Source organism: Antechinus flavipes, chromosome 4 (assembly GCF_016432865.1).
Source record: "Antechinus flavipes isolate AdamAnt ecotype Samford, QLD, Australia chromosome 4, AdamAnt_v2, whole genome shotgun sequence".
In the NCBI taxonomy this organism is placed as follows: Eukaryota; Metazoa; Chordata; class Mammalia; order Dasyuromorphia; family Dasyuridae; genus Antechinus; species Antechinus flavipes.
Genome location: NC_067401.1, coordinates 446379239 through 446406522, shown reverse-complemented (window position 1 = coordinate 446406522; position 27284 = coordinate 446379239). Strand labels below are relative to the sequence as shown.

The following is a 27284-nucleotide window of genomic DNA, read 5'->3' as shown; positions in this document are numbered from 1 at the left end:
TATATATATACATATATTGGATCTCAACATATATTTTAACATATTTAAGATGTATTGGACTATCTACCATATAGGGAGGGGGTGGGTAAAGGAGAGAAAAAGTTGGAACAGAAGGCTTTGCAAGAGTCAATATTGAAAAATTATCCATGAATGTTTTGTAAATAAAAAGTTTTAATAAAAAAGTAGATTAAAAAAAATTTTAACTTCAGGTCTCTACAAAAAAAAAAGCATGTGGTCCACTAGATCTATTTAACACAGAATCAGGGCCAGGAGAAAATAAAATATGTAACTTGCATGAGAAATATATTTAATTTAGGAAGAAACATTATCAATTCCACGAAGGAAGGACAATCATTTGAAAGAATTACAAGTTTGTTGGAGGATGGATACTATGAAAATTCTGATATAATTTACTATTAGAAAATCAGAAAGATTTCTAATCTCATAATTTGACAGGTATTAAACATACATGACTCTCTACATTAACTTTTCTTTTAGCCCACCCTAGAGAACCAGATCTTTATCTTTAATATCTAGATTTTTGTTTTCCTATTCAAATAACTTGATTACATCTAATTTTTAAATCAAGTTACTCTTTAAGCAACATATATTTAGTTGATCTGGAAGTTTCATTATTTTCTGCATATTCTGGGTACATTTAAAGTGGTATTTAAAATAATTAAAACTTTGATTATTTCATGAGGTATTCAGGCTAACGCTCACTTCACTCCAGCTTTGTAGTTACTCTCCTTACTCTACCCTAACTTCCCATCCAGTAGCCCCCTTCCATAGTCCCATTCAATCACTCCCAGATTTACTCTACTCATAGGTGTTATTTTTCCTCAATTAGATATATAAACTACTTGAAAGTGGAAATAATCTTGTTTGCAATTATTTGCTTAGCACACAGTATAAGCCTTTAATAAATGCTCTTAGTCAACACTTTAAAGCATATTAAGTGGATGGCTTAATGCAGGGGTCCTCAAACTATGGCCATGGGCAAACTACAGATGCAGCAGCTGAGGACCATTATCCTCCTCACCCAGGACTATGACGTTTCTTTAAAGGCCCACAAAAAAAAGTTTTGGCTTTTACTATAGTCCGACTCTCCAACAGTCTGAGGGACAGTGAACTGGCCCCCTATTTAAAAAGTTTGAGGACCCCTGGCTTAATGAATAGAGATATGGCCAATCTAAGGAAGACCTAGATTCAAGTTCTCACTGATACCCATTGATTTGATAATCTTAGGCAAATCACTTACTTGTCAGCCCCACAAGCTGACACTAAAATTACAAACTGCATATTTGAGTCAGTAGAGGGATTTCCCTCTTCTTCCCTATTCCATATTCAGTAGAGGGGAAAAATTCCCTATTCTAAGGAAACTACAGTTGCAGAACAAAAATTTTTCTCTGGACTTTTTCCTAATTACTTCATGTTATTAAAATATCAAGATTAAGCATAATTTTAAAAATGGCTTTCAGAAATAAAATATAAAAAGGCTCTTGCAGACATTTTGGTCCTTTTAAGAAATGAGAAGAAAAATAAATATCTTGTGTTAATTATGGAATAACCACATACAAAACTGAAAGAATATGATACTGAGCCTATATAACTTCCCAATCAGTGGTACAGGTACTTAATTACACATGTCCTAACACAAAAATATATGAAACACTAAATAAGTGAGGGTTATTTACACCATATAAATTTTATCTATGAGGAGCTTTTTATATATTGTTATTGTGGTTAAGGACCATGACTTCAGGGAGGTAATGCTATGACATGCAAGTGAATTGGACTGAAGTGAGGGAGGGCTGTGCCGGGTCACCTGCCTCACTTCCCTCTCCAGAGCCATCTGGGTTCCTATGGCCAGATGTAGATCAAGATGATTGGAGATAGTCCTAGATGAAATGGGAGAAGTTGGCTTTTTTAACTAAGATCTTCAACAGGTTTCAGTTTGAGATTTAACCCCAATTGCAGTACATATAAGAATGGAAAGGGAATGGAAAAATTGTTAATATTATAATCTCTAAAAGAAGGGTTCTCAAGGAGGTTTGAAAAAGGAAAGGGAAACTTGACAAAGAAAATAAAGTCATTCTAAACAGACCAACAGAGAATCAAAACTCAATTAAACACCAGAATATGCTTCTTAAATTCTTAATCATTGAAAACCCTATTTCTTTCAAAAGGAATTTGAGCATAATGTAATTTGGCTTCAAAATATAATGTGTTACTGAGATGAATTTTTTTTTTTTAAATGCAGCACATAAGCATATCAATCAACATTAACTACTTAGTATGTATCAAGTCCTGGGAATAAAGAGAAAAGTGAAATGATTCCCACCCTCAAGGAGTTTATATTCTAATAGGAAAGACAACATGTGTGTATGTGTGTGTGTGTGTATACATATATATATGTATACACACACATATATGCATATAAATAATATATAAAAATGAATACAAGATATTTTCTTTTACAACATCGCTAATATGGAAATGTTTTGCATGACTGCACATGTATAATCTATATCAAATTGCTTCTCTGCTCAAGGAGGGGGAAGGGAAGAAGGGAGAAAAGAATTTGTAACTCAAAATTTAAAAAAACGAATGTTTAAAAATGTTTAGATTTAGTTGAGAAAAAATAAAAATGGAATTTAGAAAATGAATACAAAGTAGTTTTGAGAGAAAGGGCAAAGGATGACCGGTGGGCCTGAAGGGGAAGGGAAAAATGAAAATCAGGAAAGGGTTAATATATAAAAGGTGATATTTGAGTGAAATCTTAAAAGCAATTAGTCCTTCTGAGAAATGAGAGTGCTTTCCTTTTGCTATCCTACTTTTTTTGTGTTGGTAGTGAGGTTGGGAAACTGGTCTCCTGATCTTGCCCAGACTCAAAGTAGAGGAGCCTTCTCACTGCTGATCAACACACAAGCTTTGACCTGCTTATTTTCCTCCTCAGGCTGACTAGTGCATTATCTGATCAATTTTCTCTCTCCAACTCCAATCTTAAGTAATTCCCTAACTTTAGCCTTGCCATAGCATGAGTTATTACACCTGAACTCCTAATATAGTTTTTAAATGAAAATTATATATTTTCTCCTTTTAATTTAACACGTTACTACTGTATACAAGGCACTCCCCTATTATAGAAGAAACAAAGAAAGACAAGACATATTTTTGACATTAATCTTATAAGAGCGCTAAATGATAGTTCAAGACAATGACAGACGACATCTTAAGTTTGTGCCAATAAATTGATGATAATGTTTACAGGAAGAAGAGGGTACTCTAAGCTGAGTGTAGTCAGGAGTAACCTTGACGGAAGAGATGGATTTTTTTTTTTTTTTTGCTAGGATTTAAAAAGTCTGCTACTCGGAGGAAATTAAAATAAACATATACTACATATGAGGGGAAATGGCTCCTTACAAATTCTGGTTTGTTGCTTATTCTTCCCAATACTAAGAAATGTTATTTGATTGTAATGGGTAATTCTTAATATTTAGATAGATAACAATTTGTTTTTCCTTCTACTTTTTTTTTTTTAATTAATTTATGGTCTGGTACAGTTGTCAAGCTTTAATTGCAACATATTAGACTTTATACATGATTATAGGTTAGGTGATCTCTAAATTCTAATCCAACTCTAAATCTATGACCCTACCTATAACTGCTGTGATCACTGAAGTCAACAAAGTATAGAATGAAATCTCATCTATTGACTTAATGCTGTTTTTGAAATAAGCTTCACAAAGCAGTGTTCTGTCTAAACAATCAGCATACTATTTTCAGTCTCACATGAAATAAAAGTCCCAAGATCTCCTAACTCAATAAGGTGGTAAGTTTTATTCTTAATGGTTCCAGACTTTTTTTAAATTTCACATATTTATACTGATTTAATATTAATAATTTAAAATTTATTCCTAAAAAGATTAAGTCCAAGCTAACATTACAGGCAGGTAAAAGAGAGTGAACTATAAATAAAGCTCACAAAGGCTTTTTTTCTAGTTTTCTAAATCACCACTTCTTTAAAAGCATACAATCAACACATCTAGACTTTACTGTCTGTCTTCTGAAGTTAATATAGTAAATTCCAGTTGTGTCTCCTTAGGCTACCACTCTATACAAACATATCAAACCAAGTCACTCCAAATGGAACCGAGCATGTGGAGAAAGACAATGTTAAATATAGACAGAGATTAAAACTGCATTTGGCATTTAGAGGTTTGGCCAATGTACAAATTGACCTAATGGGCACTTGGAGTTCTGATTTACTTAATAAAGCATCTAGCTAGTCAAGCCTTTTTAATACATAAAATACAGCCTGAAACTTTCCTTGATTCCTGCCTGGCCATTGGAAAAGTATGCTTTCTGTTCTCAAATTTTCCTGTATGATGAGGCCATATATTCTTACAACGAAGAGTCAGAAGACTTCGGTTCAAGTTGCACTTTGGCCACTTCCTGTGTGTCTTTGGGCAGGTCATTTAACCTCCATATTCCACCTGATTAGAACCAGATGCCTAATGATCCTTTCTACCTCAACTCTTCCATCCTAAGATTTGGCTCCATCTCAACATTGTTATTTGTGTACCTGTCACATCTTTCAAAAAATATAAATTTCAAACTGTCTTTTTTATGCTAATTAAGCATTTATTATGTGGTGGTCATTGACAATGACCACCACATAATAAATGCTTAATTAGCATTTTCTGATTTGAGTCAAGAATTAATTTGACTTGTCATTGACCCATTTATAAGTAAATTCCCAAGAAACAATGACTAAAATTCCAACTGAAATTAGCTGGGTCAGGAGAAGTCTCTTGCTTTTAACAAAGGTAGGTACAATTTTAGGCAACATCTTAGTGGCCTAAATAGAAAATGTGAATTTCTCAGTGAAATTACAAGGTTCAAATTTCAGAAAGACTAATTAAACAGATCAGACAACATAAATGTATAAGAATTCTATCAGCATCCTGTCTTAGGAACATAAGAAACACATTGGAAGAACTAGACTTTATTTATCAAATGTCAATCATCCTAAAGAAAGACAATATTTTTTACAATATTATGAGATCAAAACAAAACATAAGCAAGGAAACCAGTTCAATGGGTTATTAAATGACCAGAGCTAAGGAGAATTAGAATAGAATGACCATAAATTTAAGTTTACTCCAAGTCCTCAAACATTCTAATCGTAACCATGAACCCAGAAAACTGATTCAACCAAAAAAACTCAATCTTAAATGATGTCTTGTCGAACTGGGGCTTTTTTTTTTTTTTAAAGCTATTTTCATTAAAATTCAGGGGGAGGTGGTTCAAAAATTTCACCAAGAATCATGCCTAAATGTGATGTCTAAGCAATACCAAGGTTCAAGGTACTTTAAAGGAGCTCTGGGGCGGACTGTGTGCAGGCGGGCTTTGGAGCCTGGAGCGGACTGGCTATTTTTCCGGCTACTTTTCTCCGTCTCCAGTGGCCAGTCCAGAGCCGGTCCCTCCGGCCCCTTCCAGTTGGAATCTGAAACTTGAGAAAGCCTTGAGTCACTCCTTCCCCTGCCTCGGACACCTCCCGGCGGGCTTCCCACCGAAACCTCAACTTATTCCCAGTTAAAAACAACAACAAAAGTTTCTGCGAAAAACTTCCAACCCAGCGCCGGGCTCCCTCAGAAGAACGTAATTAAGCTGCACTAAATGCCGAGCCCAGGAGCCGAGGGGCCGGCTATTCCGAGGCAGCTGAGGACGAGACCCTCCCGGAGGCCCGAGGGAAGTCTCGGACCTACACTGAGGCGAGGCCAAGCCCCCGGCCCAGCCCCCGGCCAGAGCCGGCCCCTGGCTACCTCCAGCGCGGCGCCCCCAGCCAGGGCCCGCAGGGTCCCCGGAGCGCTCCCCCACCTCCCAGCAGCTGTCTAGCCCAAAACCGACGCTTCCCGGGTGGGGGCCCCAAGGGCCCGGGGGAGGTCAGGAGGTCAGGCCGCGGCTCAGGCCTTCCTCCGGCTCCGGGAAAGGCCCCTCCCTGGTGGCCGCGGCCCTCGGGGAAAGGAAGAGGGCGAGGCCGCAGCTCCTTCCGTTACCGACCCGCCCCCACCCCCCCCTTAGGCCAGGCCGGGCCCGGCTGTCAGCGGCCGGAGGCGGGGCCTGGGGAACGGGCCGCCACGGGCCTCGGCCTCCCGCCCGCCAGCCCCGGCCCGTCCCGCGCGCTACCTGCACGGCACGGCTGAGGAAAGTGCCAGCGTCCGCAGCCAGCTTCTTCACATTGAAGTCCATGATGCTCATGTCAGGCCGGGCGGAGCCGAGCCAGAGCCGGAGCCGGGGCCGGAGCCGGAGCCGGGCGGAGCCGCCGCCACCGCCGCCTCAGAGGGAGCGGGCAGAGGAGCCGGGGAGGGGAGGGGCGGAGCCCGGCCCGGGAGAGGAGAGAAGAGCAGCGAGGGAGGCAAGAGGCGGGGCCTCAGGGGGCGGAGCGTAGCTTGGGGAGGCGGGGCAGGGCGGGAGAGGTGGCGGAAGGAGCGGCAGCGGCGGCCGGGGCGGGGCCTAGCCCGCTATGGGGGAAGAAATGGAGGGGAGGGAGGAGCAGCGGCCAGGGGCGGGGCTTGGCCTGGGGAAGTGAGAAGGGGCGGGGAGGGGAAATAAGGAAAGAAAGAAGGAAGGAGAGGACAGAGACTGGGAAAGAGCAGCAGAGGCTGTTGGGTTCGGGAAAGAGGCGGGGGACTGGGGAGAGGAGGAGGAGGAGGGGATGGGATGGGAAGAAGAGGCGGTGGGGCCTAGCCCGCTAATGGAGCGAGGAGGGGAAAGAAGGGAGGAAAGGGAGGAAAGGGAGTAGGGAGGGGAGGAGGGAGTTTGGCCTATCCTGGAAATGGGGAGGGGAAAAGAAGGGAAGAAAAGGGGAGGAAAGGGAAGGGGAGGGGAGGGGAGGGGAGGGGGGAAGAGGGGAAGGAAAGGAGGAGCTAAGGTCGGGGGCGGGGCCTAACCTGGGAAGGGAGGAAAAAGGAGGAGGGAAGTGGAGGGAGAGGGGTGAAGGGGGTGGGGCTTGAGGGGGCGGGGCCAGAGATGGGAGGGGCTTGAGGGAGGAGGGGGCGGGGAGAAGGCGGAGCAGGGACGTGGCTCGGGGTAGGGGAGGGTTGGGGCTGGAGGTTGCGGATGCTGCTGCAGCCTTGGAGTTCCCCAGGGGCTGATGGCTTGGAGATGGGTTGGATCACCCCGCTTCATAGCAGCAGGTGCCATGAGACACCCTCCCCCACGCCCCTATAGATGCTACACAAGTTGCAGCATTGAATATGTTGGGAGTGAGGGGAGTCCAGAACTACTAAGGTTTTGAACTTAGGTAACTGGAAGGATGGTGGCGCCTCAATAAAAATAGGGGAGTGAGAAAGAGAAGGCAATTTGGGGGAAACTAAGAGTTCTGATATGGGCTTGTTGAACCCGAAAGGCTTGTGGGTTCCAAAGGGGTCAGTAGGCAGTTGGAGATGCAGGACTGGTGCTTCAGAGAGAAAAGGTGTAGTCAAAGGCACAGAGAGATGGTAGTTAGTTGAACTCAATCATAACTGAAAAAGTGCCCAGTTTAGAATGTATAGAAAGAGAAGCTCCAGTTTTCTTCTCTTCCTTCACTTCTTCTGCCGCCTCCTCCTCCATTTTCTCTTCCTCTTCCTTTTATCCTTTCTTTTTCTTCTTTTTCATATCTCAATGATGAATACCTGGCCAGATTTCCCTTCTATTTGTAAAGTTGCTTGCTTTGGAGCTCAAATGTAATACTTTCTATTTTATACTATGACATTTCCTTGTAGCACTTTTGACTTATGTTCTATTTTGTAATACATGCTAGTAACTGAGTCTTGTGGAGAATGACTGACAGATTAAGCTATGTTGAGACCCACAGCCACCGAGAAGCACAGCAGGGTAAGTGTAGGGCAGGAACTTTGCTAAACATAAAGACTGGCCCATGAATGGTCTTCAAACAATAAGAAGTAGGTATGAACAGCCGGGTAGCTGGATTTATAAAAAGACATTTTTAATAAGTAGGAAATTTAGGGAAAGTTTCTGCTCATCACATATTTACCACATGCAATCAAGAAATAAGACTATTACACTTTAAGGATAATGATGGAAGTTGAGAGAATTAGAATTGGAAGGGATTTTAGAGGTTATCTAATTAAAAGCTTCTTAAACTATGGGTTTTGTAACTGAATATAAGGTTTCCCAAAACTTTGGCGATAGTAGTTTCTGAACTCGTGACATTCTGAACATAAGACAAGTGTACTTTACATTGTGCACACACAAACACTGCCAGAATCATCATGACAAAGATTTGAGACACAGGACATGTAAAAATTTCTCAGGCTAAAAAGGGATCATGAGAGGAAAAAAAGTTTAAGAAATCCTGATATAATTCAAACTTAATCTTTGTACAGATGAAAGTCAAGCCCAAGGTGCTTAAGAAACACAGTAATTTTCAAACCTAGTCATTTCTAATTCAAGATGCAGTGCTCTTTCCATTGGTATGTTGCCTCTCTTAACAAAAGATTGGGGGTTAGTATCCTGGCCTTGATCTAGAAAAGGTCATTCTTCACAGGACACTTCCACAGTTGTCTTGTGCCTTCAAACTGAAAACTAAAGTACACAAAGAAATATGAGGGCCAGGGTCAACCACAGGTGTTTAGAGAAAATAGATTAAATCAGTCAGATGCAGTCTTTAACAGAATGAAAGGTTATCCCTAGAAAAAGATTCCAGGTGCACACAGCTAAAGTGGGGAAAGGGACAAGAATTGCCAATTTCTTCATATTTTTCCTCAGCAAATACTTTAGCAAATACCCACAATAAAACGCAGTCTTATACCTTGTTTCTTTTCCCATTTAGGCTCCATCCCTTCAAGCTCCCAGACCATGGGTTTGAGAAGGGCAAAGGCAGATGTCATTATTCCTTGCCAAGTAGCTCAGCTATTTCATAATAAGAGAAGCCCTCTACAATCTCCCTCTTCATGTTCTTTCTCCTTTTTCAAATCAGCATGTGATGAACGTTCTGCCATGTCTTCACCTATCCATTTCTCAAATCATGCAATACTTTGCCTCAGAAGATGAGCAAAAAACTTCAAATAATGGAATTCTCTGCAAATCCATATCTTTCCTCATCTAAAGTAGATGTTATATTATTTACCTCATTAGTAAATTTTCCCTTTGTAAAAAAAAATTGATATCAACAAGTTATTATTTGAGAGTACATCAATGTTTCCATGACAGTAATAGGCTCTTCCCCCTCAAAAAATACTCTCACAGGATTTACCCTAGAATCTTGAGAGGAGGAGTAGTCAGCTATCCTCTGGGCACAGAGCCTGCCAGTGAAAAGGAGATTTGGGGTGAGTAAGCCCAAAGGGGATGCTATAATATGTACAAATTACATTAGAAAAATAAATGTTTGTGCATAGACAAACAAATCCATCTTATTCTCCTGTCACTTTGTCCTTACACCAATCAGTTTTATCTCTAAAGAGTAACTTGACCACTTGATACCACTCAGATTGGCTAACATGATAGGAAAAGATAATGATAAATACTGGAGAAGATGTGGGGAAATTAGGACACTAATGCATTGTTGGTGCAGTGGTGAAATAATCCAGACATTCTGGTGAGCAATTTGGAACTATGCCCAAAAGGCTATCAAACTGTGCATATACTGGGATCACTACCGGATCTGAATCCTAAGAGATCATAAAAGAGAACAAAGAATCCACATGTGCAAAAATATTTGTAGCAGCCCTTTATGTAATGGCAAGGAATCGGAAATTGAGTGGATGCCATTAGTGGGGAGACTGAATAAGTTATGATATATGAATGTGATGGAATATTAATGTTCTATAAGAAAGGTTGGGCACACTGATTTCAGAAAAGCCTGGAGAGACTTACATAAACTGATGCTGAGTAAAGTGAACAGAACCAATAGAATATTGTACACAGCAACAAGATTTTGTGATGATAGACTGTAATGTATTTGGCTCTTTTCAACAATGACATGATTAAAAGCATTTCCAATAGACTTGTGATGGAAAGTGCTATTCACATCCAGAAAGAGAACTATAAAGACTGAATGTGGAACAAAGCATATATTTTCACCTTTTTGTGGGTTGTTTGCTTGGTTTTTTTCTTTCTTGTATTTTCTTCCCTTTTGATTTTCATTCTCTGAAGAATAAGTTTCACTTTTGCAGTTTATTGATTATTGATGGAAAGGACAGACTTGTGCTTCAGTATTAATAGCTTGATATCTATATTATCATTGTATTTAACCTGTGTTTTGTCTTCTTTTAGTTTTGTCTTTCTCTACATCGTGTAGTCATTGTGTGAATTGCTCTAGAAGCGTAGGTGATATAGGATAGAGCCTTGGTGAACACCTATAGTTTAGGAGCATAGTATGAATGATGAGTCTGCAAAGAATATGGATCTGCAAAGAATATGGATTAGGAGTAGATAAAAGGAGAACCAGGAGTTGGTATTAGCAAAAATTCTAGGAATATCCAAAAGAGAGTAGTCAACAGTGCTAAATGCCATAGAAAAGTCAAATAGAATGAGGACTAAGGAAAAACTATCAGATTTTACAGTTAATTTGCAGAGAATGATTTCAGGTGAGTGGTAAGCTCAGGTGCCATATTGTAAAGATTAAAGAGTGAGAAGAAAGTCAAGGAAAATAACAGCTTTTGCTTTAGGAGTTTATCTGAAAGAGGGAGGAGAGCTATTGGATGATGTCCAATGAAGGGTTTTTTGTTTTGTCTTTTAAGAATGGGAGATATTTGGGTGTCCTTAAAGACTGTAGAGGAAAAAAAAATTATGTATGGCTGGATAGAAGTCGGAGATTTGAGAGAGGGAGGTCATGGAGGGATGGGAAAGGACAAGATCAACACATATAGAGGTGTTGACCTAGGTAAGAAGAGAGACCCCTTCATTGTTAGAGAGGGTGGTTAAGGATTAGAGTTGGGGGAGGATGTCAAAAGATTTTGAAATGAAGAGAAGGGAGAAGAGAGAAAGGAGGAGCATATGGTGAAAGGCCTCAGTTTTTTCAGTAAAGAGCCAGTTTGCTCAGCTGAGTCGGGGAGACAAGGGAAGGCTGTAGTAGAGAAGAGGAAGTTTAGAATAGCTTCTGAGAAGATGACATAGTAAATTAATTAGGGAGGAATAAAAGAATTGCTTTGCTTTAGTGAGGGTCGCATTAAAATAAGATAACTTGAAATTTATAGTTTATCGCGTACACAGTTGTGTGATTTCCTCCAGTTTCATTCAAAAGGCCTTAATTAGGAGGAGAGAAAACGTATGGCAGGGTGAGAGTATTCCAGGCTGAGGTTCCTGGATTCCAGGCAGGGGATAAGCAGAGTCAGGACAAAGGAATCCAGAGACTTGTGAGCTGATGACAGGGTATGCAGGAGTGTTGGGCATGGCCTGAGAAAGTCTGAGAGATCAGTACTACAAAGAACAGATCTAGGATGAGTAAGACACGGGGAAAGATGCAGTCATAGGAGATTGAGTTTTAGGTAAAGGAAATAGATAATGAATTAATGGATATGGTGAGATCCAGGGTGTGACCATCCCACTGTCTTGCAAAAGTGGGGTAAAGGAAATGTTTCTTGCTGTTCGGTGACCTTTGATCAGGCAAAGAAACACAAAGCGTATTAGGTAGCCAGGGATTTCAGGTTCAATTTTAAACTTCCGTAGATAAGCTCATATATGCTTGTAACTGTCATGGCTGCTGGGAAGAAGGAAGAAAAAGACTGTTACTGGAAGGACTGGAAATCCAAGGGAAAACTGGCAGAGTTCCAGTGGGATGAGAGAGACAGAGCAGAGAGAAAAAAAGAGAAAGAGAGAGAGAGACAATTAGAAAGAGACAGAGAGAGAAAGAAAAACAGGAGCGGAGATGAAGGGAGGGAGGAAGGGAGACAAAAAGCAGGGACTAGAGAGGGGGAGGCAGGGTGGGAGAGACGGTCTTTCTGCAATTCTTACTAGGGAGGGAAGAGGTTCCTCCTGCCTTAGTTACCAGATATCCTTAACACCACCCCATGGGAACCGAAGGACCAATTGCTGAGTTGTACATATGTTTTATCAAGTAGTTGGTGCATATGTTCCCAAAGAGCAGGAGGCAAAGTATACAAATGGATATAATTCAACAGATCAGCTGGTTGCCCTGATGGGTTCTCCTACACCATAATCCTTTGGAGGAAAGAGTACTCTCTTCCTATTGACTCCATTCTCTCTACCTTCAAACATGCATTGATCTTCCTTCTCTTGGAAAATAATTTCCCATGATACGGCCCACTGCTATTACTGTATTTCATTTCTCTCTTTCACTGCAGTTCAGCAAATATCCTAGCACTTTCCTGTGTAAAGATACAAAAGTACACAACTTTACAGGGAGAAGAGAAAAGGACAGGAAAGAACAGGAGAAGATTTAGTCCAATCTTTTTTATTTTAGAAACTTAAGAAATTTAGAGAGGCAAGTGTGGTATAATGGAAAGAATAGAAGGTCTGGATTCAAATATTTGCCAGGATAATATTTGAGAGCTGGTCTCCCATCTAGTTTTCAATCTAGTAGGAGCATAGATTTATATCTGGAGACTGGGGTGTGATGCAGCTGGTTCGAATTGGTTGGAGAGGGATGATTAAATTTTTATTATGAGCATTCATGCTTCGGAAATCAAAAGCTTACAGATCAGAACTTGATTTATTGTTTGGTTGATTAATGATAGAGAAAATACTAATAGTGAAGATTAAAAGCATGTCATTGTTAAAAGAAAATTTTCAAAGAGCCAGTTGTTAAACATTTACCAAAAAGAAAAAAACCAGAATATTCACCAGCCCACTCCTGACTGGAAGGGACTTTAATGACCATCTAGTTGGAAGGTGTCAGTGAGTCTAGGCAGCAAGCCACAGCAAAACTGTGGTCCAACCAGATTAAAATGTAATTGGGAAATTATTAACAAAATAGATATTCACTAAACATAGGTAATATTGAATTAATATAGTAAATTAATTAATGGTTTTCTAGGTTATATTAATATAATAAATTAATGGTTTTCTAAGTCAATATACGGCTTTCAGGGACCCATTTCTATTTATGACACTACTGATCTAGTCCTATCTCCTTATTTTGTAGATGGTGGAGGAAAAACTGGTTCAGAGAGATTATATGATCTGCTTAAGGTAGGAAGAAGCAAAGTCACCCTTTGAATTCATGTTCCCTGATTCCAAATTCAGGCCTTTTTTCATTATCCTCACTACAATAGTCACACACACACACACACACATACACACACACACACACACACACAATTTATAAGGCAGAATGTGAACAAAAGAAATAAAATAGCAATCTAGAGAAAGGAGTGATTGCTTCCAGCTTGGTTGGAATCAGGAAGAATTTTACAGAAAAGGTACCCTTTGAACTGAACTTTGAAGGGTAAGCTGGATGATAGCTCAAAAAGATGAAATTTGTATATTTCAGTACTTCAGAAGTATGATGTGGAGGATTAAAAGGATAAATCTGTGAGCATTTGGAAAAGGATGTGGTCAACAAAGGTTCATTAAGCACAAGTCATGTAAGACTAGCCTCATTTCCTTGTTGACAGAATTATAAAATAGGTATATTAAGGCCAAAGTTTCTCATGCTATCCTTGTGGACAAGATAGAAGGATTATAATTAAATATACTTAGAGCTTCTTGAATCCAAAGAATATAGACTTTAATGGATCAAGATCAACAGGAGGGAACCCTCTAGACATACTTCAGGACTCTGTCTGTGGCCCTTCTCTGTTCAACATTTTTATCAATGACTTGAACATTAATATATTGATGATATGGTTCCCTCCCTTCTCCCCAATACACCACGCTGCCTTTATTTCAATTTTTCAAGGATACATAATTTCATACTCCCTGCACAAATGAATATCGCAACTCTCTTTACCTTAGTAAATAAATAGTCTTCTTTAGGGACTGTAACTGAAGAATTTATCCCTTTTTGGCTAGCCTTCTGTTGACAAATCTCTCTGAATTTAGCTTAATTTGTCTGTGGAAAGGAGACATGATGGTGAGCCCCAAATGAAATCTATTCAATTTGGGAGAACCTGCCAGATCTTAGCTTCTATTGGTGTAACCTTTAAGAACCCAACATCACCTCCACATCATAATGAGATATTAAAGAAGGATTTTAATGGAAGACATAAGGAACAATGCAGTGCTCATTTGTTAAGGACTTACAGTGTACAAAGCACCAGTGATACAAAGAGAAAATCACTCCCCTTAAAGAGTTTACCTGGCACCGTATTTAGGTATACAAAAGGCAAACATAAATATATACATGATTATTTGAGGAGGCAGAGATCATTAATCTCTAGGGGCATCATGAAGTGAAACAGTACTACATTTAGAGTCAGGATCTGAGTCCAAATTCCTGTTCTGCTACTTAATATTTGGGTAACAGCTAAATCATTTTTATAATTTCTTTCAGGTTGAATTCATTTGTCAAATGCAAAGAGTGGACTATATGGTCCTTTTCAGCTCTAACTCTACACTCCTGAAATATTAAACCCCATCAGTAGAAGCATAGGATCCAGCATGAGAGACATCTTATTGTACCTTGCCCTGATCAAGCTAATTTGGAAGGAAACAGCATCTGGAACATGTCCAAAGGAAGGAGAATAGGATTTTGAGGGTCTTGGGAACCATGCCATAAGAAGATCAGTGGAAAGAACTGGGAATGTTTAGCCCAGAGAAGTGAAGACTTAGGGAAGAAATAATCTGTTTTTGTTTTTTTTTTTGATTTGTTTTCATGTAGAAGAGGGATTATATTCATTCTGTTCAGTCCCAGATGAGAGAATTATGGCCAATGAGTAGAAGCTATGGGGCAAAAGTTTTAGTTCAATATAAAGAATTTCCAACAATTAGGAATGTCTCATAATAGAATAGGCTTATCTCAGAAGTAGAAATTAGCCCCTGTCTAAATGAATACATATACAGGGAATTAAGGTTTCTGATGAGGCTTTAGTTTGGATGATTTCAGAAGTCCAATCATGTGCTATGATTGTGAGGGAATTTGATTCCTGGAGTATTAGGGAGAGAGGATATAGAGTTGAGAAAGCCCACAAACATAAAAAAATGCAACTTTGACAAGTCACTTTAACTTCACTGTACCTTAATATCTTCATCTATAAAATGAGGGGATTGGACTAGCTGATTTCTAAAGTCTCTTCCTATTCTGGATCAATGATCTACGATCTCATGAAATTCTGTTCAATATTTGTGTTTTCCCTCCCCATTCATTTTCTAAAGACCAAGGACAACTATCATTCAATGTTCCATCTCTCCCTCTTCACCTTCCTAGACTAGAATGTCAAGATCAGAATGAATGGGAAAAAACTAGCCAGTCACAATGAGTTGCTTTTGAAATTATGCATTTATAGGGAGAGGCAATGTACAATGACATTTTTTGCCTTGCGTAATTTCAAACACACTTGACTTAGAAATTTATGGTTATTAGACTAGAGTTAAGAGGACATTGAGATAGCAGATCCAGTAACAGAAATATGGACTATGGAAAAACAAACAAACAAACAAACAAACAAAAAAAACCCATGGGCTGATGATGAAGTTGGTTCAGGATATGTTGAATTTGAGGTACTTAATGGATAAAATGAGGTTTCATGCAGTTAGGTGGGGCAGTAGATAAGAGTATCAGGTCTGGAATCAAGATTACCTAAATTCAAATCCAGCCTGATGTTTACTAGTTGTGTACCCTTAAGAGTCATTTTAAACCCCCCAAATGCCTCAATTTATCTGTTTCCTCAACTGTAAAATGGGGTTAGTAGTAGTACTTGCCTCCCAGAGTTTTTGTGAGGAGATAATATTGGTAAAGCACTCCACATAATGCCTTGAATGTCATAGGCACTGTATAAATGCTAGCTATTATTAGCCATTAAGTGTCTGTCAGACATTTAGAAATTTGAGACTGGAGCTCAACAGGGAAGGGAGAGCTGGCTGAGTAGATTATAAATTATTTGAACAGAAACGTTGACTAGAAACTTGATGAGACTGCCTAGTCCAAGAGAATAGACCCAAATTGGAAGTCTTAGAGGATGTCAACAGTTAGAGGTTAGAAGAAGGCCTCTTTGGGTCTCAGTTTCCTTATTTGTGAAATGAGGTTTGGAGTAAATGATCCATACTATTTCTTCTAGCTCTAAATTTCTATGATTCTGAATATAAGAAGACCTAGCAAGCAGAGAGAGACAAGGAGTGTCTAGAGGAGAAGGAGAAGCAAAATCCTGGGAATAAGAGTTTAAACTCATAGAATCTAAGGATTTCAAGAAGGAAGATTGAGAAGGATTGGGTACCATCTTTATCTCCTTCCCCTTAAGTTCAACTGGTTTATGTGGCAGTCCTAATAATTATCTCTCTGTCATATCTTTTCAAATTCATCCAACTTTTTTGTTCTTACTAGCACTAGTACTTACTTATATACTGGAGAACTGGAATATTGCAAATGTTTCCCAAATGGTTTTTCTGCTTTTAGTTTTCCATTCTATAATCTAGCTTACATACCACTATCCAGTGTTCAAATAATTCTCTTTTGGACCTTTTCCCTCTCTATTTTTTTCAATTAAACAAATTATTTGAATGTTTACATTTGACATTTGTATTCATCCTACATCTTTTTCCATCATATGTAAAGCATACTTAAAGAATCATAAAATCTTAGGGGGGGAGGGTAAAGGATTTAAAAGTTTTTACTCCAATTAAAAAATTTTAAATATATTTTTTTCACTTAAAAATCCACTTTCTCTCTCTCCCATCTTTCCCCTACCCTTGTTGGAAAAGAAATAAAAACAAAACCATTAAGATAAATATAGTCAAGCAAAATAAATTTCCACACTGGTCATATTTTTTGGATATGTCTCAATTTATATTCTAAATCCATCACCTTTTTATCAGATGGGGGATAGCATATTTCAACATGAATCCTCTGGAATTGTGGATGGTCATTACATTAATCAGTATTCTTAAGTCTTTTAGTATTGTTTGTTTTTACAGTGTTCTTATTGTATAAATTGTTCTCTTGATTCTCACTTCACTCTGCATCAGTTCAAAGTTTTTTCAGATCTTTCTAAAACTGTCCCCTTTGTCAATTCTTGAAGCACAATAGTATTCCATCAAGTGCAGTGGCTCAGTGGATGGAGTGCTAGGCCTGAAGTCAGGAAGACTTGATTTTAAATTAGGCCTCAGACACTTTCTAGCTGTGTGGATCATTTACCTTCTATTAGATTCAGTCTCTTCAATAAAATGAGATAATCTTCCTGCACCTACCTCCAGGATTGCTATAAGAATCAAATGAGATTATATTTGTAAAGCAATTATTGTGCCATGCACCTAGTAGACACATAATAAATGCTTGTTTTCTTCCATTAACTCACTCATTTTTACAAATGAGGAAACCGAGATCAGAAGAGAGTGAATTGCCCAAACCTACCCTGCCAGTAAATGGTAGAGTCCAAACTCTGAATCCAGGTCTTCTGACCCAAAGCCCAAAGTTCCTCCCCAAATATGAGCATTAAAAAGATAATCACCTTCAATAAGACATGGTAAGATGGACTGTCCTTGTTAGTAAACAGCACAGAATGCCGAGTTCTAAAGAGCTTTCTAAGCTCTTACATTTTTACAGCATCCCATGGGGGAGCTTACTGTGCAGCCCTCGTTGAGAAATGTCAGAAAAGACACGTAATACCATGAAGGTAAATCCCCAAATCTGCTGGACTTTCCATATTCACATCCTAGCTCTACAGGGGTAAGGACTGACTGAGTAGATCTTCTCCCAACTCATGCAGGAGATGGGGATGAAGTCAATAAATTCGTGCACATTTGCATAAACACATATATCCATCCCTTCTCCCATCACGTCTACTATTGTAACTTTTGACCATATCAGAAGTATTTATTAAAAGCTTAATAGGTACCAGGTCCTGTGTTAAACCCTAGAAATACAGATAGAAACAGAGACTTTACATCTAATTAGGGAAGGTAAGTAAAAGGAACTTGGAAAAGAGGAGGGGAAGGAGTAGGGCATTATAGAGAAGTCAAGGAAGAAACTTAGGAGTCCAACCTAGAGAGGAAAGAAGACAGTGGTCCAAGTGTCCTTCAAATGAAGCTTCTGGAACATAACAGTTAAAATTAAGGTAGCCTGAGGCACAAAGGTCCTAGTATAATCAATTTATTGATTACCAAGAAATAGGATCTCAGCTTCCCTAGCAAAGTTAAGACTCTGAATGGGGGAGAGGAGGAAATAGCTGTCTTACCATTTTAGGGAGTTCAAAAATTAGGAAGGGTAGCATCATAGGTGGAAGAAAATATGGAAATTTTTGAGGGTGGAAATTGGAAATGAGAGCTAGTAACAGCCTGCTCCTTCCCTCTTGTGACTAAGAAATGGTCATTGTTTGAGACCGGCTGCATCTGCAAGGACAGAGATAACAAACCATACTTCTTTGGATAATAAGACAGACATCGCTGAAGGTCAGCTTGGTGATAAGAAGATACTAGACCAGATTGCCTGATGTCCATCTCTCTATCTAAGGATAACTAACTGATTTCCTTGACAAAAGAACAGTGATTAACAAGGAAATGGAATTTCCGAACTTAAATCATTACATATAGGACACTGAATTTCTGAACTAAGAGACAATCAATTGATTTAAACAGTTACAGGACAAAGTCAATTAATTGTAAATAGGATCAACATCCTCCTTCCTCCAGCAATTTTTTCAGGAGGAGCCAGCTAATTAAAGAGAAGGGGCTGAGGGGCGAGAGATACTTCCAATGTTTTCAAACTTCCAGAAAAAAAATTAGGAATCAGACTGTTCCGGAAGCTAAGTGATATTAACTTCATTGCAAAGTTTTGTCTTCTTTAGTCATCATTTCCCAGCAGTTGCTGCAGAATAAAGGCACAAAGATTCAGGTCATACATAAACCGCTTTGCTGCTTTCAAAATGGATCAGACCATATGTTAATCCTGGTGAATGCATATCAGTTTGGACAGTTCTAGCTCAATTCATAGCTTGTTCCAGCGAGCATTTATTCTTCAGGTCAAATTTGGGGTCCCAAATGGCTATGATTGGCTATAGTAAAAGAAAAGTTGGGGAATATCTGAAAATCATCAGCAGGAACAGGTTCTGAGCCATAGCCTCAACTGGATTGTTGTTCAGTTATGACTCTTCGTGACCTCTTTTGGTTTATTTTTGGGGGGGTTGTGTGTTGTTTTTGGCAAAAATACTGGAGCGATTTTGTCATTTCCTTCTCCAACTCATTGTATAGACAAGGAAAACAGGCAAACTGAGCTAAGTGACTTGCCCACAGTCACACAACTAGTGAGTGTCTAAGCCACATTTGAACCCAGGAAGATGTTTTCCTGACTCCAGACCCTGCACTCTATCCATTGCACCACTAGCTGAGACACCAGCATTGTTCTCTGGCCCCAGCCTTCTTCCCCTTCCTTAAAATCTCCCTATTACCCCCGGCTTCCCTCCAAAAAAGCCCCGAACAGCATCTTAGTCCCTAATCCAAGGCCAGCCGGAACTTGGTTCTAACTCCCCTCTCTGGACATCTCGTGTGGCTATTTTGTGCCGGCGTGTATCAGTATGGGCTGGAACAGAGCGTGGTGCCTTAAGGGCAGAGACTATTTTGGTTTGGTGTTGTATGGCCTGTCCTAGCACAGTGCACGGCACAGAGAAGGCAGTTAACAGGTTGATTGATTGGTATTACCTTTGCCTGGTGTAGCTCTAGCTAAGCCCCCAACTCATCCCTTGCTTCCTGGCCTGCCCATGTGTCCTTCTCACCACTTCAGAGTACTTGACCTTTCTTGACACTACCCTTGCCTGCCTGTATCAACCTTTTGAATCCATCTCCTCTTTTGAAAATGAGCTAAAACACGAATCCATTAAAGAGCTCTCCCCGCTTCCCGCTGGGCCTCCTGAAACACCTATTTTCCTTCTGAGCAGAATCATCTCTACCTGTGTGGTCAGAATTGCTTTCTTGAGGGTCCCCCATGGGCAGCCTTCCAGGTAATGGACCCCAGAATGTCAGGGAGGGATCCTCTGCCCCATCGCTCTGGTTCCTTTTAGTCCAATGCTCATTCCCTCCTGTTCATCCTCTTGCTACATCCCGGAAGGACTCCAGGAAGAACTCCTGACTGGGCTGCCCTGGGTAGAAACCCACCAGCCTTTAGGGCCCCTATCCCCCCAAAAGAGCTCTGGCCCCGCACTAGTGCTCCTTCCCTCTCACTAACTGGTGTCCCGTCATGAACCATTCCAGTTCCCACAGCTTCCCTCTTTGTGACCTTGTGATGTCCCTTCACCCTGGGGAGAGGGTGGTGGAAGAGGACAATGGGAAAGACAAGCATTTTTCCAATAAAATTTTATTAAGCACCTACTTCAGGCCCCAGGCTCATGCTAAGTATTTAGGACCATTAGGAGATAAATACTTCGCTTTCCCAATTATCTTCCTTATTGTTCCCTGGCTCTGCATTAAGGGATTAAGGAGTATACTGGCACTTCCTGTTCCCATTTCACCAATCCAACATGTAAAGAGGGAATGAATATTGGGCCAAAAGGGAACAGAGAGGTCGGGCTCCCCCTGCCCTTCTGAGGTCCATTCCCTTGTAATAATAATAATAATAAATATGCTTACTCCGTGCCAGGTATTGGGCTAAGCACGTTACAATTCACAATTACATTAACCCTGTGAGGGAGGTGTTGTGACTCCCATTTTCCAGTTGGAAAGGCTCAGACAGAGGTTAAGGGACACGCTCACCATCACACAACAAAGAAGTTTCTGTACTGAAGAGGTTGGATTGAATGCAAGTTTTCTGGACTCCAGGTCCGGTGTTCTATTCTTTCTGCACCAGCTGCCTTGTGACTCCAATGTCACCTTGAGATGGAAGGCAAAGGGGTACAGTGGAAAGGGAGTTGAACTTGAATTAGGATATCAGCTTGGGTCTTGGTGCATGAGATTGAGCCCTGGGTCAGGATTTGAATTCTGGTCCTGCCACTTACTGCCCATGTGACGTTGGGCAAATCACATAAATCTGTTTAGGGCCCCAGTTTCCTGAACTGAAAAACAATGAGGGAATCTTACTGGGTGACCCCTGAGCCCGTTCCAGCTCTGAACGTGTGACCTTATGAATTTCCTAACAGGTTTTAATGCATACTGAGTATTCTCTTCAAGGGATAAATTCAAATAAGAGCAGAAAAAGTCTGCAGACAGCATAACATTGGAACAATGCTGTGATGTAGGAAATGAGCTGGTAGATTTAGAAAAAGATGGAAATTTTTGAACTTATGAAGGAAGATGCTATCTATCTACGGAGAAAAAGGACAAAAAAGCATGATACAGATTTACATAGATACATATGAATGTACATATGTGTATGATTAGAGATATCTACATACGTGTATGTGTATGGATATGTATATTATGTGAATATATATGCATGTGGAGATGTGTGTGTGTGTGTGTGTGTGTGTGTGTGTGTGTGTGTGTGTGTATAAATATATGTAATTAATTGTAGCCTTCCTAGGGATTGGGGGAAGGAAGAAGAAAAAAAGAATAAAGTAGAAACTGCACAGCAAAGAATAAAAGAAAACTGAGAGGGAAGAAACAAGTGGACAGCTCTGAACACAGTGTTATATTTTGAACCCTCTCAGTTTCAGCTGTGCATCTGGCAATTTTTTCTCTCTATATTTTAAATAAATAAAAAAAGTGGCACAGACACACAAAAGAAAAAGATCCTCTGGAGAGAGCTGTAAGTTATACAGGCTAGGTAGGATATGGATTATGATATAGAAAAGAGCCTGAAAAGAAGCAACTCAGCAAGTAAGTGAACAGCAAGAAAGAGAGAGAGAGAGAGAGAGAAAGAGAGAGAGAGAGAGAGAGAGAGAGAGACACAGACAGACAGAAAGAGACAGAGACACACAGAGAGACAGAGACAGACAGACAGACAGAAAGAGACAGAGACACACAGAGAGACAGAGAGAAAGAAGAGAGAGAAAGAGAGACAGAGACAGAGACACAGAGACAGAAACAAAGACACAGACAGAAAGAGACAGAGAGAGAGAGAGACAGACAGACAGAGACAGACAGAAAGAGACAGAGAAACAGAGAGAGACAGAGACACAGAGACAGAAACAAAGACACAGAGAGAAAGAGACAGAGAGAGAGAGACAGAGACAGAGACACAGAGACAGAAACAAAGACACAGAGAGAAAGAGACAGAGAGAGAGAGACAGAGACAGAGACACAGAGACAGAAACAAAGACACAGAGAGAAAGAGACAGAGAGAGAGAGACAGAGACAGAGACACAGAGACAGAAACAAAGACACGGAGAGAAAGAGACAGACAGAGAAAGAGAGAGAGAGACAGAGACAGAGAAAAAGTATCTAGTTAGCCCAGAGAGAAGCCTCTTATTTGAAAATGATGATGGTCAGTGATACCAAATAGCTTAAGGAAATCAGGATGAGAACTGAAAAAACACCGTTAGATTTAACAATAAAGAATTAAGGCCCCAGGTTCAATTCTGGACCTTTCTCTTTTCCCTTTGTACTACTTCACTTAGAGACGGATCTCCTGGGCTCCCATGAATTCAGTTATTCCTATATTAAGGGTTCTCAAATCTAGTCTCTGCGTCTGTCCCAACCTTCAGACTCCCATCTCCAATTGTTTAATGGACATTTCAAACTAATGTCCTATGGACAACTTAAACTTGGTATACTCCAAAATACATTAGCCGCTTCCACATCATGAGGGTTAGGGGTGTGGTGTCCCTGAGATTGGCAAAATCTGTACAAAATTTTTTGGCTCTTTGTTCCAGAGAAGTCTGAATTTTTTCTCTTTCTTTTCTGGAGTATTTACAGTTTTAAAAGGTAAAATATGTGAATATTATATGATAATATATACATATTTTATGCATTATTCTGGGTTTTAAAACTTTTTCTGTGTCATCTGCTGGCCTTTGTATCTTTTCAATTTCTTCAAAACTCCCTCCAAATTCTCATTTAATTTCTTATGCTGATCCACAATACATGGAAACTGATGGGTACAGTTGCGATGTAGAAGGGCTAACTCTACTCATTATCTCTTCTCCTCCCCATCTCTCTCAGTTGTTACTGTGAATTATACCACATCTTCCCATCACCTAGATTCTCCAGAGACATCCTCAGCTCCTCACTCGCACTTCTCCCAAAGCCAGTCTGTTATCAAGTCCTTTTGATTTATGATAGCTGTTGCTGCCACCTGGGAGGGGGCTGCCACCCTCTTTGCCTCGTGCTGGGATGCTGAGGGGGGTTCCTGCCACTAGAAGCTCTGCACTCAGCTGTTAAAGTGATGCTCCTAAGGCCCCATCGATGGTTCAATGTCCCATTCATTGAACTCCAGCAGCTCCCTATTATTAGGTCCAGGATCAAATAGAAGATCCTTTGTTTGAACTTCACCACCCTTCATAAACAGGCTCCTTCCTGCTGTCCCAGTCTTGTTCCACCTCATCCTCCCTACCTATGATTAAGTGACATCTGTCTTTCTGTTTGTCACACTAGTCACTCCATCTCCCACCTCTGTATTCTCACTGGCTGTCTCTCCTGCCTGGAATCCTTCCCTCCTTACATCTTCCTTTCTTCAAATCTCAATTAAAACCCAGCTTTTGACAAGAATCCTTTCCTGATTCCCCCTTAACACCAATGCCTTACCCTAATTTTAATCTCTTTTTTGCATATAATTGTTTACACATTTTCTCCCCATTAAACTGATTCTGAGAGCAGGGGCTGTCTTTTGCCTTATTATTTTTTTCATCCCTAGTGCTTTACAGAATACATGGTATGTAGTAAGTGCTTAATAAATGCTTGTTGACTTAATACATTCAGCCAGATAGAGCACTACATTCCATTATCTGTGAGAGGAAGAAAAGATTCCTATATCTTTTCCCCTAAGATCTTTCCTCAAAACTTATAACACAGAGAACAGCAAAGGGAGATTACAATTCAGTTAGCTGTGTGACAGACCAAGCTTCCTAAGACTTCTCAGAACCAATCTTTCTTAGGGGCTAATCAACTAATCAGCTTTTATTAAGTGGTTTCGAAGAGAAGGATAATAAACGTGCAAAATTGAGATAGTACCTGTCCACAAGGAGTTTATAGTCTACTAAAAAGTAGTAGAAAGGTAAAAAGGTGAGAATTCTAAACTTTTTAAAGTGCCAGAACTGAAAGGCAGGAAACAAACAGCAAAAAATAAATAAATAAAAATAAAAAGTGATAAAGGTATAAGAAGAGGAAAGAGGAAGGAGGAAGGAGATTGAGAAGGGAAGTATTATGAATCTATATTTAAATTATTTATTCTTATTTTCTCAGATGGCATAATAGCTAGAGCTGGGATCTGAGTTCAGATTCAGCCTGACACTAACTGTGCCATCTTGAACAAGTCACCTCAGTCTGTCCCAGTTTCCTCATATATAAAATGGGGCTAATGATAGAGCTTACTTTCTGGGGTTGTATGAAGATAAAATGAAGTCATTTGTGTAGAGGGGCTTAGCTGAATGTCTGGCACATACTTGGAGCTTAATAAGTGTGTTTTTTCTTCCTCTAATGTTGAAAGTATAAATCTACTCTTCTTTTTTCCACTCCTATAACTATTCTATCCCCCAGACCCTAAAAGTCTTTGATTTTAAAGCTGCTGACTTAAAATTTATTGCTGCTGAAGCATGTTAAAGGACAAAGTATGAATGTTTGGGCAATGAGACAAATGCAAATTACATGTTTGTGTTTCATTACCAGTCACGTGCATAATAAAAAATAGAATTCCTAAGCAGGCTTTTTGGGGGTAACTAATACACCCTTAAATGTAGTTTGTGTTTTGTCTTTTTTGTTGTTTGTTTTTTAACAAGGCAGGGAGGGTAATAAGATAATGATCATATTTATGTAATGGTTTTTATTTAGGGTTTAAGATACTTAGATGAATGGTTTTCTACAAAGTACTTATTAATTAGGACGGTATGAAAAGCAAGCTCAGCAACCACCAATGTCAGTGGAAAGCAAAGATTGGGGAAGGGTTTGATCATTGTAGTCATGGAGAATATCAGTTTGCCTTACTTGACCTTCTAACATTTCAGATCTGGAGGCCCCAGTTCAAGGACATGAGTAGAATGGAGAGAGTCCAATGGAAGACAAACAGGAGGAAGGGCTTTGAGTCCAACTGGAGGTGATGAGCCTGAGGAGAAATGTTTAAAAGGTCTTCATGTGGAAAAGGGATAAGGAGTATTCAGTTTGGTCCTGGAGGGCTAAGCCAGGTGATGGAGATGAGAGTGGGACGGCAAATGGAAATCTCGTTTTCTGGTCAGGAAACACGTCCTAACTTGGAGAAGGAAGTGGGGTTGTCCTTAGTGGAAGTCATCAAGGAGGCACATGGACCCCTCTCGGCTATGGCACAGGGGACAAATGTGGATCTTTCTATGTCCCTATCTACAGCAGAGGCCCCCCCCGCCTTCCTGCTTCCACTTCCACCATCCTAGTTCAGACTCTCATCTCCCCCTTCACAGAATATTGCAGCGACCTTTTCCTTAGTCTGAAATATGTCTCTTGCCCAATCCATCCATCCTCAGTCACCAAAGTGATTTTCCTAGAGCAGAGGTCTGATGGTTCCATCCTGTCCTTAATAAATGTCGGTGACTTCCTACTTTCTCTAGGACCAAAGATGAACCCCTTTGTCAGTTAGTTTGGCTGCTTCTTACTTTGCCAGTTTACTAACATATTTCTTCCCTCCACAATCTCTGTAGGAGCCACAGTGAAGCACTCAGCCCACTTTCCTTAGACAGGATGCTCTATCTCCCAACTCCATGTCTTTGTCCTCCTGCTTGTAGTGTTCTCTCTGCCTCTTGGGATGTCTGGTTTCCTTCAAGACTCAGCTCAAGTACGACCTACTGTAGAAGGCCTTTTCTTGAGTCCAGCTGCTAGCTGCCTTTTCCAAGATTGTTCTGTAAGAAATGACCAGCAGGATGAATACAGAGAGGCTTGGAGAGACCTACATGAACTGATGCTAAGTGAAATGAGCAGAACCAGGAGATCATTATACACTTCGACAACGATATTGTATGAGGACATATTTTGATGGAAGTGGATTTCTCTGACAAAGAGACCTGAGTTTCAATTGATAAATGATGGACAAAAGCAGCTACACCCAAAGAAAGAACACTGGGAAACGAATGTGAACTATCTGCATTTTTGTTTTTCTTCCCGGATTATTTATACCTTCTGAATCCAATTCTCCCTACGCAACAAGAGAACTGTTCGGTTCTGCAAACATATATTGTATCTAGGATATACTGCAACATATCCAACATATAAAGGACTGCTTGCCATCTAGGGGAGGGGGTGGAGGGAGGGAGGGGAAAAAAAATCGGAACAGAAATGAGTGTCAATATAATGTAATTATTAAATAAAAAATTTAAAAAAAAAAAAAAAAAAAGATGGCCTGATGTTTGGTATGGATACATCTCGTGTCTGTCTGTCTGTCTGTCTGTGTATTCTCTCTCTGTTTGTCTCTCTCTGTCCCTCCTTCCTTGTCTCTCTCAGACTCTCTCTCTTTCTCTTTTCTCTCTTTCTTTCTTTCCTCCTTTCTTTTTCTTCCCTTCTTCCCTGTCCTCTCTGTCTCTGACTCTCTGTGTGCGTCTCTATCTTTCCTTCCCTCTCTCTCTCTCTCTTTTCTCTCTGTCTCTCTCTATCTCTGTCTCTTTCTCTCTCTGTGTCTCTCTCTTTCTCTCTGTCTCTCTGTATCTCTCTCTCTCTCTCTCTCTCTCTCTCTCTCTCTCTCTGTCTCTCTCTCTCCATTAGAACACAATCCAGCAGTGTTTCTAGTGGGCTTATACCCCAAAGAGATACTAAAGAAGGGAAAGGGACCTGTATGTGCCAAAATGTTTGTAGCAGCCCTGTTTGTAGTGGCTAGAAGCTGGAAAATGAATGGATGCCCATCAATTGGAGAATGGCTGGGTAAATTGTGGTATATAAATGTTATGGAATATTATTGTTCTGTAAGAAATGACCAGCAGGATGAATACAGAGAGGACTGGCGAGACTTACATGAACTGATGCTAAGTGAAATGAGCAGAACCAGGAGATCATTATACACTTCAACAATGATATTGTATGAGGATGTATTCTGATGGAAGTGGATTTCTTTGACAAAGAGACCTAACTGAGTTTCAATTGATAAATGACGGACAAAAGCAGCTACACCCAAAGAAAGAACACTG

At 40.1% G+C, this 27284-nt stretch overlaps 1 protein-coding gene and 1 long non-coding RNA gene across 4 annotated transcripts in view; one reads left to right on the top strand and one right to left on the bottom strand.

The window, feature by feature from the left end:
* Positions 1 to 6364, bottom strand: part of SH3GLB1 (SH3 domain containing GRB2 like, endophilin B1) — a 41201-nt gene extending 34837 nt beyond the window's left edge. For all 3 annotated transcript variants that reach the window (XM_051999263.1, XM_051999265.1, XM_051999266.1), the window contains exon 1: positions 6196 to 6364. In XM_051999263.1, the coding sequence (XP_051855223.1) occupies positions 6196 to 6267 (72 nt within the window). In that variant the 5' untranslated portion in view covers positions 6268 to 6364. The remainder of the gene's footprint in view (positions 1 to 6195) is intronic.
* Positions 6365 to 7048: 684 nt separating this feature from the next.
* Positions 7049 to 19028, top strand: LOC127563060 (uncharacterized). Its single transcript, XR_007953880.1, has 4 exons — positions 7049 to 7884; positions 8843 to 9338; positions 13115 to 13161; positions 14465 to 19028. It is a non-coding gene; the product is annotated as an uncharacterized LOC127563060 (long non-coding RNA).
* The last annotated feature ends 8256 nt before the right edge of the window (positions 19029 to 27284 follow it).